This window comes from Manis javanica, chromosome 3 (assembly GCF_040802235.1).
Source record: "Manis javanica isolate MJ-LG chromosome 3, MJ_LKY, whole genome shotgun sequence".
NCBI lineage: Eukaryota > Metazoa > Chordata > Mammalia > Pholidota > Manidae > Manis > Manis javanica.
The window spans coordinates 192108305-192125555 of NC_133158.1; the positions used below are offsets into that span (position 1 = coordinate 192108305).

At 36.5% G+C, this 17251-nt stretch overlaps 1 protein-coding gene across 3 annotated transcripts in view; it reads right to left on the minus strand.

Moving 5' to 3' along the window:
* Positions 1-11956: 11956 nt before the first annotated feature.
* GUCY1B1 (guanylate cyclase 1 soluble subunit beta 1) overlaps positions 11957-17251 on the minus strand; it is a 45311-nt gene continuing 40016 nt past the window's right edge. For all 3 annotated transcript variants that reach the window (XM_036999153.2, XM_017678558.3, XM_017678559.3), the window contains exons 10-14: positions 16617-16854; positions 15452-15592; positions 14774-14928; positions 14321-14447; positions 11957-13233 (exon numbers count right to left, since the gene is read on the minus strand). In XM_036999153.2, the coding sequence (XP_036855048.1) occupies positions 13210-13233; positions 14321-14447; positions 14774-14928; positions 15452-15592; positions 16617-16854 (685 nt within the window). In that variant the 3' untranslated portion in view covers positions 11957-13209. The remainder of the gene's footprint in view (positions 13234-14320; positions 14448-14773; positions 14929-15451; positions 15593-16616; positions 16855-17251) is intronic.

Below are 17251 nucleotides of genomic sequence, written 5' to 3' on the forward strand. Positions count from 1 at the left end.
CTGTGTTTCTATTTCTATTTTGTTTGTTTTGTTGTTTAGGTTCTGCATATAAGAAAAATCATATGGTATTTGTCTTTGTTTAACTCATTTCACTGAGCATAATACCCTCTAAGTCCATCCATGTTGTAGCAAATGGCAAGATTTCACTTTTTATGGCTGAGTAATATTCTATTACATATATGTTTCACATCTTTATGCAATCATCTACCTATGGACACTTTGGTTGCTTCCATATGTTGGCTATTGTAAGCAATGTTATGATAAATGTGAAGTGTATATGTATTTTTGAATTAGTGATTTTGTTTTCTTTGGGTAAATTACAAGACGTGGGTTGTATGATATTTCTGTTTTAGTTTTCTGAGAACCTCCATACTGCTTTTCATAGAGGCTGCACCAATTTACATTCTCACCAACAGTATAGAAGGGTTCCCTTTCCTCCACATCTTCCTCGAAACTTCTTTCTTTCTTTGATAGTAACTATTCTGACTACTGTGAGGTGATATCTTATTGTGGTTTTGAATTACATTTCCCTAATGATTAGCGATGAAGATCATCTTTGCATGTGTCTGTCGGCTATCTGTATGACCTCTGTGGAAAAATGTCTATTCAGGTCCTCTACCCATTTTCTAAACAGGATTATTTGTTTTTTCAGTTTTTGTTGAGGTATATTAGCTCTTCATATAGCTTGGATACCAGCCCCTTATCAGATATAAAATAACTCCTTTTAAAAGGGCTTTCAATGTTAGGAAATACTAATAGCAGTATTTAGAGAGTGTTGAATCTTAAAAACTCATAAATCAAAAATAACATTTTTGGTAAACCCAGGAAAGGGCATGTGGTCAGTGTGGTAGGGATATTTGCTCCCATTAAAGTCTGAAGAGTTCCTACATACCTGGGGTATTTAGTGAACACAAGTAGAGTAAAAACTGGTCATGTGCACACAAGGGTTCAACACATCTAGTAGTTACCTTCTGCATAATTCATTTTTAGGTAACACTTTGGTAACATTCCTGTCAAGTACGAAAATAATACCGTGGCTTGACAGGGAAAGAACAACCTTTAACAGGAATACAAAGAAAAGGAGAAATGGAATGTGGGTGGTAATTGAATGACGAACTAGATCTTTACAAAGAGTCTTAGCTTTGTCAAAAGATAATAGATCTTGCTTAGAACTTTATAATTGCTTCTTATACAAAAATTGCAAAAGAACTGTCTAGTGAAAATGTAAGGTTTTTATCATCTCAAAACATTAACTTGCTAATGTTAGCAACTTATAAAAAGGTACAATTTCTTTTTCCTTAAATATTTAAAAAAATATCTCAGGTAGAGCTTGTTTTCTTTTATCAATTTTACTACAACCATTTATGTTGTAGTATATAGAATGCTTGAGTTCATAAGCAATGTTCTAATCAAAACTTCAAATTAAAATTAAGGGGTATAAACATGCATATACCTGTTTTTCTTTATCCAACGACCATTTTCACTTTTAATTATTCAGCTACATTTCTTGTTTTGCTTTTATAAATTACAAGGTATAATTCAATGTGCTGGCAAGGAGGAAATAAATATCTGAGATGCCTATTCATTTTTTATACAAGATCCCATATCTTTTATATCTAGGCCTGAGCTGTTCAATGATACCACCCATTTCATGTGACTATCAAGTACTTGAAAAGTGACAGGTGTTAAATTAATTAAGCACGGAGGCCATTAGGTTAGTGTAGCTCTAACGTAGTAGCCCACACAAACAACCTAAAATCTAAGCCTAGAATTCCTCAAGGTTATGACATTGAAACTACTAACCTTAAAAATAAAACTGTCAGTTATTTTACCAGCAAATATTTGCGTATTTGGAAATAGGGAAGAATTGTAATTCAGGACATGCAAGCTGCAGCAAAATTATAGGCCAGTTCAGAGAACAAAAGAGAGGACCATTCTTTTATAGAGGAAAAGAGGGAGTTGGGAGGGGCAATTGTAAGTGAAAAGTCCATTGGGGTAAACTGGGAGTTCAAAGTAAAGTGGTTTTTCATTGGCTGATTTATAGCCTGTCTGGCTAGCGGATGAGGAGGAAGTCTTCCTTCCCCCAGCTGGGTAGTGAAGCAGTAGCTAAGGGACTATCACCTTGAAAGGTCCCCCTTTCCATCTGGCTCTGCAATTAGTGACGCGGTACTGTGTGAGAGTTCCCCAGGCTTGCCCTTCGCTCCATGCCGGTGAGGTTTCCCATAAACCTAAGACAACCAGTCACAAACAGCCAGCTAGGTTTTAGGCCGCAATCAGTCAATAATTTCTTTGCTTCTGCCTTTTCTCTGTAAAAGTTTCTCCATGAGCTCCTGTTGATGGATGTTCCTAACCACTGTCCAGTTCGGAATGGATTTTTGCTCAAAGAAGCACTTAAAATGTTTAATTTGTCTCAGTTTCTCATTAAACATTAGACTGAACTGATAGGTGCTGTAAGTGTAAAATGTACACTGAATTTCAAAGTCATACGAATGAGTAAAGATTATTAAATGTTTCATTAGTAGTTTTTATATGGATTACATGTTGATATGATAATATTTTAGATATTTTTTGCCAAAGAAAATATACTATTGAAATCAATTTCCTCTGTTTCTATTTTCTAAAGTGTGGCTACTAGACATTTTTAAATTTTATATTTCACATGTCATATATGACCCACATTTATGTTTGTCATTATACTTCTATTTGATCATGCTAATAGAGATCACCCTTGCAGATTTCTAATTAGACTTATAAAGTACTATGCTTTGGAGGAAGAAATAATTATACTAATACATCAAGGAATTACAACCACCTCATCATTTAAAATCCTGTTTTATGCTTAAAAATGAGGATATGAAATCATTAAACAGATATGTGCTGAAACAAAATGGCACTCTGCAAAAAGCTTTGGACTGTAGACACACTTAACTCTCAAATCTTTCCTGCCACCAATTGTGTCTGAGCTACTAGCTTCTTTTCACAGGCCACTAGGCTTTCTTGTCAGATACTAAGTTTGAGGTCTGCATACTTCCTGAGACTGATATTTTCCTTTTTCAGGCCCTGCCTTCACCTCGCCTTAGATGCCAGGATACAAACCCCTTCCTCCTCCTGGTGGACCTCCCTGACCACTCCTTTTCAGAGTCCCAATCATCTAGGAGCAGAGGAATCTGCAGCTGTCTCAGCCTGTGCCTTACATTGTATGATTTTTACACAAATAATTTAAATACCTTGGGTTAGGTTCTCTGCACTAATACATTTGAAACTCTGTGTAATCACAATGTTAGGTTTTGTGCTGGGGTTGCCCTGAATTTTATGACTATATTATATGCATGGGTTTAAATAAATCATATGGAAATTTATCGACGCAATGCAGAAAGCACAGAAGGGCAAGTATTTACGGACTTTTTAAATTTAATTTTTAGTTGATAAAAAGCATTTTCCCCAGCTTTATTGAGATATGAATGACAAATAAAAACCACATCTATTTGAGGTGTGCAATGTGATGTTTTGATATATGTATATGTTGTGACATCATTACCATAATCAAGCTATTAACATATGTATCACTTCACATATTTACCTTTTGTGTGTGTGTGGTAAGGACACATGAGGTTTATCATCTTAGCAAATTTTAGGTATATGATACATCATTGTTATTAACTATAGTCACCATGCTATGCTATACTTGAGGTCTCCAGAACTTATTCTTATAAAACTGAAAGTTTATGCCTGTTAACCAACATTTCCGCATTTCCTCCAGCTCCTGTCCCCTGGTAACCACCTTTCTACTGGTTCTGTTAGGTCAGCTACATGTAAGTGGGAGATCATGCTTATTTGGGGGGCTTATTTTACTCAATACCCTCAAAGTCCATCCACATTGTTACCAATGGCAGATTTCCTTTTTTTAAAGGTTGAATAATATTCCACTTGATAGTTACATCACATTTCCCTATTTATTCTTAAGGGACACTTAGGTTGCTTCCATGTCTTTGTTATGGATTTCTTTTTTTAAAGGGAAATGTTTTTAAGTTAATACAAATTGGCAATAAATTTCATTAGTAGTAATAATATTAAAAAACCTGTATGCATCCCTGTATGGCCCCGGAAGATGGCTGGTTAGCCAGAGACGGGTAAGATTCCTCAAGGGAGGAACAACCTAAGACAGGCACAGTCACAGGGGGGCCATCAGGTGAGAAATTGGGGGTCAACAGAGGTGAGGCTTAGAACCCCAACCCCCTTTTTTGAGAGAAATCTTCTGCATCCGTGGGTGTTTTATTGCCCTTGTCTAGCTTGGATTAACACATACTCTACAGGCACACACCTGATCATCTACATTTGCTCTCTTACAACACTAAACTATGCTTTCTATCTTTATCTTGCATCTACCTACCACTTCAGCATTTTATTTTAAAAAAATAAGGTAGAAATGTGGGATTCACATATAAATCAAGTATAAAAATCAAATGAATAATCATATCTGACTTGATTGTTTATAGTTCATGATGTGTGATCAAAACCGAAAGTTTCTGTGACATGACTGCCCTTGCCCTGTTCACCATGTCAGATCTTATTCACTATGTAAGAACTTGTTCACCATGTAAGAACTTATTCATTATGCTTCAGAAGATTGGAGACTGTTTAGAGTTAGGCTTAGGGTTGATTAATGATTGTGCATTGAGTCCCCTATACAGAATTTTATTGTTGTAAACAACCATTTGATCAATAAATATGAGAGGTGCCCTCTCAAAAATTTAAAAAAAAAAACCTATATGCAACATTCCCTGACACTGCCTGTCTTCAATTTTTAAAAGGTTATTTTCTATTCAACAGGACTGCTTGAAACAGAGGTATGTGTTTTCCATTTTTTGAGAGAATCAAAAATGCAACTCTTTATTAAGGAATTTTAACTTAGGTAACATAGGCAAATATTGAACCAATTTTTAATACTATAAACATTACTACTTAATAACACATAAACACTAATATTCTTGTTCACTAATCTGTATCTAGTCATTCTGATTTCAGCTTGGAGACAAGGTTCTTCACCAGGTGTTTGCTTTGGGCTTGTTTATTCCATAAAAATTAGGTTTTTTTAAATCCCTCAGTTGATCTAATTAACATTCCTTGACTCTGAAAAAGTTAAGACTTTAGATTTTCTAAGTATTCCTGAGAGGGCCAGGCTAAAGTCATAGCATCACCAAAGTGGAATTTTTACCAAAGAAATGATGGAATTTAGGAGCAAGAATTAGCTTTTGGTATCATATTGTCCAGCTCCTCTTTTGCAGATTAGGAAACTGAATCCAAAAATGTTAAATGATTTGTCAAGTCCATAGGGCTGGTCTTGAGGGAACCAAATTTAGGTTCTTGACCCTTTGTTCAATATTTTCTGTTTTGGTTTGACTTTTTAATCTACCCTATACTATTTCCTCTCTCCAGTGTGGTAGGAGTAAGTAGCAAGGAAGAATCATTTAAATGTTTTTGTCTTAATGCAAAATAAGGGGTTTTCTAATTTCTTCCTTGTAAATAAACAGCACTTTTATTTGTATTTGATACCTTTAAACATGAGCTAAATGAAACTTAAGTTTGCCGAGAGTAATTCTGTATAAAACCATAGCTTCTATTACAAATTGCCTGTTTTAGCAAATTTACTTAATTCCTACAGAATTAGCAGGGAATATGTCTAATACCTCTGAAATGTCAGAACAAGAAAAATGTGACATTTCATGCTACACAAATGGCCACAATAGGATAAAAATAATTATTTTTATGACATTCCTTTGGACTTAGTGGAGGGTGAAAGGAATGAATTCAAGGTTGCACACAGGAAGTGACAGTTTTGAGCCAAGATGGTGAACTGCACTTGAGAAAAAACCTAATGTCCTTTCCCATTCTGTTCCAGACAGATTCTAAACAGGATTCTTTGCTGCCCTCTAGAGGTTTTAAGAGCCATTTAGTGAGGACGGCAAAAAGAGAAACATAATTAGGCATAAGCAGACTAGTTATTTTTTCCCCTTTAAGAATTCTGCACCCATTTACAATGTGGGGTTCTTTTTCCCACACCAAAAATCAATTATCAGTACACCAGTTGGGTGTCTTACGATTCAACTACATCTGACACTATGCACCTGGAGATAGAATCAGGGTCCACAGGACTCAGTCCTGCAAGACTGCAGCCCACCTCATTGGCTGATTTCAAGTCCAGGATGTCACCTGTGCTTCTGACTTAAGATTCCCACACTGCCGATTTGGGGTCTATTAATTTGCTAGAATGTCATATAAACTCAGAGAAACATTTTACTTACTAGATCACCAGTTTATTATAAAAGGATATAGGAATAGCCAGATGTAAGAGATGAATAGGACAAGGTGTGGGGGGAGGTGAGATTTCCACATTCTCTCCCAGTGCACCACTCTCCCTCTGTCTCCGCACGTGCACCAGTCCAGAAGCTCCCCAAACCCTGTCATTTGGGATTCTTCGGTGGCTCCGTTACAAAGCTGTAATTGATTAAGGGCCATTGGTGATTGGTCCCAACTCCATCTCCAGAAGTCTGAGGTCAGGAGTGGGTCTCAAAGTCCCAGTCCTTCAGTCATAGGGTTTGCTCATCAGGCAAGCAGCCCCCATCCTTGGGTATTTCCCAAAGATACTTCATTAACCTAACAAAAGACACCTTTGTCACTCAGGGAATTCCAAGGGTTTTAGGAGCTCTGTGCCAGAAGTGGGGATAAAGATCGAATATATATTATTATAAATCACAACGTCACACCTTTCAATGACAAAGAAAACAGAACATGTCATTTGGTGAGCCATCACACATTTAAAGCAAATTAAATGATGTATTAATTCTGAAATGTATTTGTATGTGTGTGTATGAGTGTGTGCGTGTAGAAACAGTATTCTACTGCAAAAGTTTAAAAACATGTATATGTATCTTCAAACTGACAAACTGTTATCCTTTCATAACATTTGGTTCTAATTTGTTCAGTAGTCTGCAAAGTTAAAATGCATTCAGTGGTTTTCCTTGTTGACCCACTAGTCTTCTCAAGACTTGTGCTGTCCATGAATTAGCTTTAACAGTATGTTTCTGAGGATTCACATATCTGCATTTCTTAGATTATCTTTCTAATATTTCTGAAAGGGCAAGCCTATATTTCTGCTTAAAGCCAGTAACACAATGTTTGGAAACTCAAAACTAGGCTGGCCCAACTTGAAACAAAATAATGGTCTATTCTCTTTACACACATATTGTCACCTGGAGAGAATAATTATATCTTTTAGATACATTCACAAGAATTTCAAGCTCATTTATACATCTAGTACTATTCTTACTATCTTTTCTCCTAAACGCAGTTACTCTTCTCTGTCCTCCATCCAATGTAACAGTACCATCATTACCCACCAATCAGAGCAGAGCCCCAGGCTCCTACCTTCTCATCTCCTCGAGCTCTGATGCACTTTGAACTTTGATCTCTCCTCAGTCTTCTGTCCTTTCATCACTTTAAAGCAGGCTCATACACAAACCATGTGTGGCCCTAAATTCCCTTCTCAGTCCAGGTTCTTCTCACTTTCAATCAGCCCCTACACCAATGACACCACGATTTCCTCCAAGCACATATTGACTGTCACTTTATAAAGTATTTTTGTCTCATCTCTTTTTTCAATCTCATTTCTTACTCCCTTCATATCTGGTTTCTAGCCCCATCACTTGAAAAGACTGCTTTCTTGATTCTTTAGTCAACAAATCATTAATGCCCATTTTGTGGCAGGTTCAAGGGATAAATCTAGAGAAAATGGAACCCTTCAGCCTTAAGAAACCCAAAGCCTAGTAAGGAAGCTGATATATAAGCAGATAATGTGCTCACCGGCGTAAGTATGTGGAACAGTGAGGTAAGGAAGAACTACATTTGCCTGGGAAATGTGCAATGAGACGATACTGAACTGAGTCCCAGAGAGAATAGGAAGAGTCTGCCAGCAGAGTAAGGAAGGGTACAGGGCATTTCAGAGCAGAGTAAAATTCCACGGGTAGGAATTAACAGATGAGGTTCGTAAAGGTGACAGTTTTGTACGCCTTACTGAGATGTGGAGACAATGAATGCCAGGTTAAGTGATTTTAGGCAGGAAAATAATTTGGATTTGTGAAACATCACTCAGTCAGGAATCAAGGAGCGTGGAATGGAGAGGGGAAACATGGGAAGTAGAAAAATTTATAAGGAGTAATCTTATAATTGTTCAGGTTAGAGATGGTGAGTGCCTGAAGTAGAATAGATTTTTTAAAATAGTCAAGATGTAAAAACCAGAAGTAAGCTCTTCACATGTAGGGGTGCTTTGTTCTTTGATGCATCTCAAACACCGAGAACAGTGCCTGCCACAAGTAGATGTTTGATAAATATATGATGGATTCTGGAACTCTACAGTGCCACAGTAGTTTTTTAATCTTCATGAATCTCCTGTAAAACAGGCATGACAAATAAAATTGCAAGCTGAAAACCCACAGATGAGATGCCTAAACCAAAACTAAAATCATTTAATTGTTATTTTATACATACCTCAAATCTATAGATTGGGAACTGCTGAGAGCTAAAATCATCGGGTGGTACAGCTATCTATGTAGGAAGAAATAGTGCTGAGAACTAATGGTGCTGATAACAGGAGAATCCAGACACCACAAACACATACCAGAAAGCTCAGTGGACCAATGTGAGTCTGTGGCAACCAAAACCGGGACATCATTCTATAGAAAAAGCAGTACAGAAAGCAGTTGAGTCTGTGTAAGGAGACTAGAGTGAAGTCTGAAGACGATAGGTCTATGATATCTGGAAATAACCAACAAGTTCTCCTTTCCAGGATAAATACCTAACCATAAAATAAGTTGCTAGGAATAGAATCTATACTGATCAGGACACAACAACTAGAAAAAAAAAAGAAATTAAAAACACATGATTAAACAAATCTTGGAATAAAAGAATACCTAGTAAAATCAGAGTATTCCTAAAAAAGTGGTAGCTAAAATATGATATATCAAAATGTTTTCAAATGCTTTTATCAGAGGGAATTTTGTAATATTCAATTCTTAAAATAAGCATATAACTCAAAAAGATGGACAAAGAAAAACTAAATTAGAAAAGAAGAAAGGAAAAATAATAATTAAAACAGAAATGAAAAAGTTGGAAAATAGAAAATAGTTAAACTAATTAACCAACCCAGGAACCAGTTCTATTGAAACATGAAATGACGAATCAGCAGGTTTAAGCTAAAAACGGGAAAACACTGGGGGGAAATCTTCAAAAGTGAGAAAAATTTTTGTATGTTATACAGGTTTGTATTGTGTGTCTATTAAATACATTTAAAAATCTGAATGAAATGGATAATTTTCTTTTTAAAAAAGCTTACTAATGTTAACTCTAATAAAGTTAAAAAGTCTAAAGAGATAATTACCAAGAAATTATATAGAAGAAACATAGAAAGAAGAAATATAGAAAATAATTAAAGAGCTTTTACACACACACACACACACACACAAATCTAATCCAGACAATTTCATAGGGACTTTTTTTCCAAACTTTTAAAGATCAGATAATGAAAATGTTAACCTATTCCAGAAAAATTTTAGGCAAATGTTAGACATCAAAATATATAAAACTACAGACTAGTCTTTCTCATAAAAAAGAATGCAAAAATCTTACGTGAGATGTTAACAGACAAAATACAATAGCTTATTAAAAAATAAAACATACTCTTAGGTTAGGATGTTGATGAAATAAATCATACAAAGTGGAGAAATTAAATTTTGCACAAAGCTGCAACAGCTATTACCATGATTATTAATAGTAATAGATTCAACAACTGAGAACATTAAAGGAAATGAGGGAGGAATCTTGAGGAACATCAACACTTAAGAAGCTGGTAGAGAACAAAGTTGGGGGACTCCTATTTCTCAATTTCAAAACTTCCTACAAAGCTACATAAACCAGACTATGCAGTAGTATCAAAAGACTGGATTTAAATCAATGGAAGATAATTGAAAGCAGAATTTATGGTTAACTGATTTTCAAGAAGGGTGCTAAGACAATTCAATGAGTGATGAATAGTCTCTTCACAAACAATGCTAGGACAACTGGACATCTGCAAGCAGAAGAATGAATTTGGACCCGTAGGGCCACCATATATAAAGACTAACTCAAAACACATCAAATACCTAAATGTAAGAGCCTAAAAACTATAAAACATTAAGTGTAAATATTTGTCACATTGGATTAGGCAATGGTTTCTTAGATATGATATCTGAAACATAAGCAGCAAAAGAAAAAATAGAGAAATTGGGACTTCATCAAAATTAAAAACCTTTGAGTTTCAAAGTAAACTACCAAGAAAGTCAAACAAAAAAACACATAGATGAGGTGAAAGTATTTGCAAATTGTTTATCTGATGAGTCTAGTATCCAGAATTTAAGAACTCTTACAACTGCACAATTAAAAATTAAATAAACAAATTGAAAATGGGTGAAATATGACTAGGCATTTCTCCAAAGAAGACATATAACTGCCCAGTCATTGCATGAAAAGATGTTTAATGTAATTAGTCATTAGGGAAATACAAATCAAAACCACAATGAGGTGCTACTTCATACCCACCAGGATGGCTACTTTCAGGAAAGATGGACATATAATATCAAGTACTGGCAAGGATGTTGAAAAATCACCACCTTCACACATTGCTGGTAAAAAAGGAAAATGGTGCAACCACTTGGGAAAACAGTTCAGCAGTGCCTCCCAAAGTGAAACAAAGAGTTCCATAGGACGCAGAAGTTGAACTTTAAGCTATACATGCAAGAGAAGTGAAAACATATATGCATACAAAATCTTGCCAGGGATGCCCATAGCAGCATTATTCATACAGCCAAAAAGTAGAAACAACCCAAATTCTATCAATTTATAAATGGATAAACAAAACATGGTAAATGTACATAAAAAGTATTATTTAGCCATAACAAGTAATGAAATACTGACTAAATGCTACCACATGGATGAACTCTGAAAACATTATGCTAAGTGAAAGAAGCCGGATAGAAAGACCACATATTGTATGATTTCATTTATATGAAATGCCTAAAATAGGCAAACCCTCAGACAGAAACTAGGTTAGTGGTTTCCAGGGCCTGAGGGAAGCAGTTAATTGGGAGTGACTGTTAATGGTTACAGGGTGTCTTTTTGGGGTAATGAAAATATTCTGGGATTAGTAGTAGCAGTGGGTGTATGTCTGTTCCCTGTACAATTCCTTTAAATTTTCTTTATGTTTTAAAATTCTTACAAAAAGTGTTGAGAAATAATTTCACAGAAACAATTACAAGAGAATAAAAACAAACCCACAAAGTAGTCATCAGCACCAATGTAACAGAGAGACTGATTAGTGCTCACTGCATTTAGAAATTAGCAAAATAACTTTAGGCAAAGCAAATGCCATGAACAAAACATATCCTGCATGTGAGGATTAAATAAACTAGAGACAAGAAGCATAGGCCACTAGAAGAGACGCCAATCTTTACTTCCATTGCAGTAATTCATCTTTGAACTAGACCATCAAAAAACCCAACTGCCTCCTCCTATTTCCACCCCATCCAGTCCTCTTGTCTCTCTTTTTCTAAGTATTTATTCTGTATCTTGAGAATGGTTTATCACTACAAATACCACATATTTTGACTTTTTTATACATGTTTTTCACCCCGAAAAGACAGTCAGTTGACTGATGTCATTTCATATTGACCTGAGCATCCACCCCCTCCAGGTCTAGTCTTGCTTCTGGCACTTTGTTGATACTAAAGAAAAACAGCATTTGAGAATATGCCCATCTAACATGGGCCATTCAACTTTGTAACACCTGTGACTCAAAGTCAGTTTAACGCTTCTGACAGGTAAGACTATAAAATGTATTCACAAAAATAACATTAATAACAATGACCAATAAAAACATTAATAACATTTTTATTGAAATAAAAATTTGTCTAGAGACAAGTGGAAACAATAATTTATTGCAGATTCTCTTCTACATTAACATGGATCATTTATACATATATATCAATGTGCTGATATGAAATACTAAATTTAAAGACAAACATTTTTACACAAAAGTAGTTGCACTGTATTTTATAAAGATAAGATATTAATAAATTATCAGAGATATTTAAGAACAACAGGACAATCATTCCTATAGAAATGCATTCTACGTAAAATTAAAGTAACTTTTCTGAACATGATACCCTGGATATAATCACATTCTCCTAAGCTAAGAAAAAGCAGCTAATTTCTGGAAATAAAAGGCCAGGAATGGCTCTGACTAATGGGAGCATTCCAGCAGGGTTTCCAGCTTTATTCTTGGATGTGGTCAGAGCCTCCAACATTTATCCCAAGCTAATGTGACAGCTCATAGTGAACCAACACAGCTCTCTGTAACAGCTGTGTGTGGTTAATGATATTTGGCACAAGGAATACAATACAAATGATAGCATTTTAGAGGAACTGTAGTTGTCCCATGATTTGAATAAGCAACCAAATGTTTCAATAACAGAAAAGTATATTGCATATTTCTGAAAGGAAATGAGCATAATCCGAAATAGTCCCTATCTTCTTAGCATGGTCTATTAATACTTACTTTGGGAGTCGGAAAATAAATTGCATTTTTTCCCTAAAACTCAGAGTTCATTCCTTTAGAAAATGATACACACCAACATGGTATAAACTTTGTTATATGTTATAATCATTAAAATACTCATATATATATATATATATATATATATATATATATATATATATATATTATATATATACCTATGGAGCAATAAACAGATTTGGTAAACCATGGCATACCTATGCATGGCCAAATACTGTTCAGTTTCATTTAATTAAATTCAACAAATATTGATTGGGTGCCTACTACTTGCAAATTACCACGTTAGGTAATGCTTGTAGCAGATTTTAAGACAAATGAAGCGCATATCATCCACATCTAAAACCAAACTTCAGATAATACATCACACTTTGAAACTAATTGGAAGCAGAGCCAAAGTTGAATAATGAATCAAGAAAGGTACACCCAGAGAAAGGCTTGGGCTAACCGAAAAGGACAAAGCAAAACCTATATCCATAGGGAGTAACTGCTCCCTGGTGTGACCTGTGTCAGGGGCGCCCTGCTGTCCTCCTCATCCCACAGGCCGAGATTCAGCTCTCGTCCTGCTTGGTTTCCTTCAGAAAGTGGGATAAACAGGGGATTAATTGTCACTAATATTAAAGCTTGCAGTACCCCTTAAAACATCTTTATTTTTATGAAAGTATGAGCTGCATTTACTTCTACAGTTTTTCTAAGTCATTTTGTGACCATAATCCGGGAAAAAACAGGGCCACCCAACTAAGATGTGCAACATTGGAGCTATAGTTTAATTTATCAGTAAGTATGCCAACACCACGAGTAAATTTTTTAAAGTAAGAACAGCAGAAAGAAGATTAAGATACATTTTCTGAAACGTCATCCCATTCCTTTTAGGACTTACGCACTAAAAGCATTTTTTAGAGAATGTATATAAACAGAAAAAGAAATATGATCACATAGTCTCACCACTGCAACAAACCAGTACATCAACAGGGGAACAAAGGATGAGACCTGCTTCTGACACAGCACAGCATGAGCAGGGAAAGGCTGGTTCTGACCCCGGTGTGCCCCAGGGCCGAGGTCCAACTCTGGCACATGGCTTCGGGCTGAGAACAAGCCTATGCTGGTATGAGCCTAAAGCTTCCCTATAAAATCACTGAAATTCTGGAAAATTATGAATTCCTCTTCTCTCTAGGAAAATACGGGAGGGACTAGGATGTCAAAAGGTCTCCAAATACTCCACAGGGAGCTGGCTTGGCCCTTAGAAGGATCTGAAGCTTCGTGGTGAAGCCTCTGTGAACTGCACGCCTGACTTGGCCATGACGGTGATCTCACAACAGCTTAGGGAGCTGAGGGAAGAGACGAGGGGCTCCCGCACAGCCCACTCACCTCAGTCGTTTCTGAACCAGATCACAGAGGAACAGAAACATGTCTTCTTCATCTAGTGTTTTTGGTTTTCATTTCATTAGAGGACAAAAGCTGGTAACCATTAAATATCCCCTAAGTGTTTATTGTTCTAACCGGCTCATTAGTGTTTCAGTATTTCCGCTGCTTTACTTAAGAGTTCATTTCTATAAGCAGGAATTCTTTTCAAATGAAACATACTTTCAGCAATTATGATGTCACTCCCTATATTTATACTCTGTCTTAAAAAAAAGGGAATTATGCTCTGATGCGTCATACCTCGGTTCCTGTGTTCCTCCTGGACAGAAACCAAACTTGCATCGGCTCTTTTTTGCCCTTCATGGACACTGGGCCTCTGTGTTCCAGATGGAATTGTGGATCTGAATTTTCTGGTGTCATAAGACATCTAAAAGGCAGGGGACAGGGAACAGGAAGAGGGGTATGGAGTATGGTTGCACGGAGAAAGGGACATGTACCAAAGGTATAAATCAAGACAGTGAGTATTTAAAGGTAACTCAAGGTTTTAGTAGCAATAATTATCTCTGGAATTCCTAAGAAGGTATGGAATCACTAAAAGTGGAAATAATGACATGACATTCTCAAAAAAAACCCAACAATCCTTAAAGTAGAGGCGATACTGCTTAAAGGTAACATCATCACTAGGAGAGTAATACCACACGCAAAGGGACATTTTTCTTGCAAATCAGTAAATACCAAGACGTGTTCTCTTACCTGTACGTATATTCAGACACATTTATTTTTCCCTTTTCTCCTGTGGTTTCTGTTCTGCTTGTGAGGTTGACAGTATTTCCAAAAAGACAATATCGAGGCATCCTCTGTCCTATGACACCAGTAACTACCTCTCCAGTGTGTATCCCTATTGTGATCTGCAGAAATCAAAGCTTTGTTTCAATAACTTCAATCACTAACACGCTAATTTGTGCTTACTTTATTTTGTATAAAAATGTAGTTATCATATAAAACATCATAAGAATTCTCTAGAAGAACTCCAAGTATATTACAGAAAAAATAAAAAACCTTGGAAAATCTGTCCTCCAAGAGAAACATTCTTTTTCTAAAGTCTGAAGACTTCGAAGATGTGAATCTGGCAACTTAGATGAGATTGGAGAGACAGGAAAGAGACTGTAAAAAATAAATCAAAAGGGATAGGAGGTTTTATCTCATCTTCACAGCTTCAGTACAGAGAACAGACTAGGTAATTTCAAACAGGTGGACCGATTTCCCATCCTTATGAAAAAAACAATACAGTGAGTCAATAAAATATTACAGCCTGTGTTGTCAAGATGTCCTTCTTTGTACATAATTAATGATTTCCTGGTCAAGAAAATGAATCAGTTTTGTCCACAAAGGTCTACAACTGCTATTACAATATCTATTTTATTTACTAACCTGAACAGATTCACCATCTACTTGAACCTGGCCAGCAATTTCCATCATGTCCAAGGCCAGGTGGCAAATGGATCGTGCATGGTGGACACACGGCTCTGGTAAGCCACTCACCGTCATGTACTTATCACCAACAGTCTCCACCTAACAGAGCACAGACATTTAGATGTTTGTTAGTTGGCATAAACATGATTGTTTCATTGGACACCCTTATATGAAAAGTGCTTTTCCAAGGCTATTAGTAACTTTAAGCTTTTTTCCCCTTTGATTCTCTTTAAATCCGAATACGTTCAACTCCAACAGAGGCAACCTTCTAATTATTTGATATGTACATGGCACTTTAGGGCTTTGATCAGATGCAGGCGCAGACACGGCATTATTTTTCTTACAGCAGTTCCTGGTGTCTCACCTGGACACCCATATAACTCAGTAAAACAATTCACTACCTTGTTTCCCCCTAAAACAGTGATGGTCTGATGGCATGTTCAATGATTTATTATGCAGTTCAATGATTTATTATGATCACTAACATTTATTGTATGATATGCTCACCAAGTGTTACATTGTACCTTAGAAAATGAATATAAAATGGTCCTTGTGGCACTTATACTGCTCCAGTTACCTAAGAGATGGTGTAGATTAACATTCTTGCCTTTATGAAGCAATATTCCACTGACTGCATTTTTTCCAGTACTACATGCATTTCTAATTGAAACAAGTGGCAGAAATGCCTTATAAATGTTTCTCTTCTAGTTGATATTATCTAAAGCAAATCTGAGTCTGCAGTAACCTTCTCATGGCCTAGGACTTCCTTACCGTGCAGTGCATTTATATTCGTAAAGATGTCTCCTGCAAAGCACTAAAATGAATGTTATGTTTATGTTACATGCAGCTAACAACCTGTTCAGACTTACTGATGTAAATGCAAATATGCTGCTGAACATTTCATTTTAGCTAGAGAATGATCTGCTCCATTTGTTTCAGTTACAAGGAATAGTAAGGTTTAAAACCAGATTATTGAAGAAAATGGTAAATAGTGGATACATGAGGCTGAGTGTCCCAAGGCTGCAGGACTATAGCCAGGGAGCTGGGATCGCAATGCCTCTGGAAGTCAGGATCTGAAAATTCAGACTGAATAGAACTGCGTGAGGATAAGATCTGAACTTGCCTTGTAAACAAACGGATTTTTCCGGGAATCAGTCAGTGTGTCAAATCTGGTGTAGAGGTCATTGAGAAGGTTGACGATCTTCATGGCCCCCTCTCCGGATGCGTGCTTGCTGCAGAAAGCGTTGAAGCCTACAATACCACTGAAGAGGATGGTCACGTTGTCGTATCTCTTGGCAGGCACTGGACGCTTGTGTCTCAGCTCATTGGCCACAGATGGAGGAAGAACAGAATATAACAACCTGTTCAGCGGGATCAGGAAAAAAAAACCGTAGTAAGAAGTGCTGGGAAAAGCTTTTGTGCTTCCCCTGCCCCCTTCAGAGAGCTTCAATGTCGCTGGCACTGTAAAGACGTGGATTCTAATAAGACACCCCTTATTAACCATGTTTGTAAGTATAGACAATGTAAATAATTTGTTTTAATCATATACAACATCCCCAAATCCAAACCAATTCAAACCAAGTCAAAATATGCCAAACAGACAAAACAAGACCGGCAACGGCAAGTCGGAGCTGTCCTTTGTAGTCCTGCATTCTGACACTGCCATGGTGAGTGGCAGCAGAAAGCTGTCATCACCAGCACTTAAAACACTGTATGTGTAGCACAATACCAGGAGCACATATCTCTCGGGAATAAGAC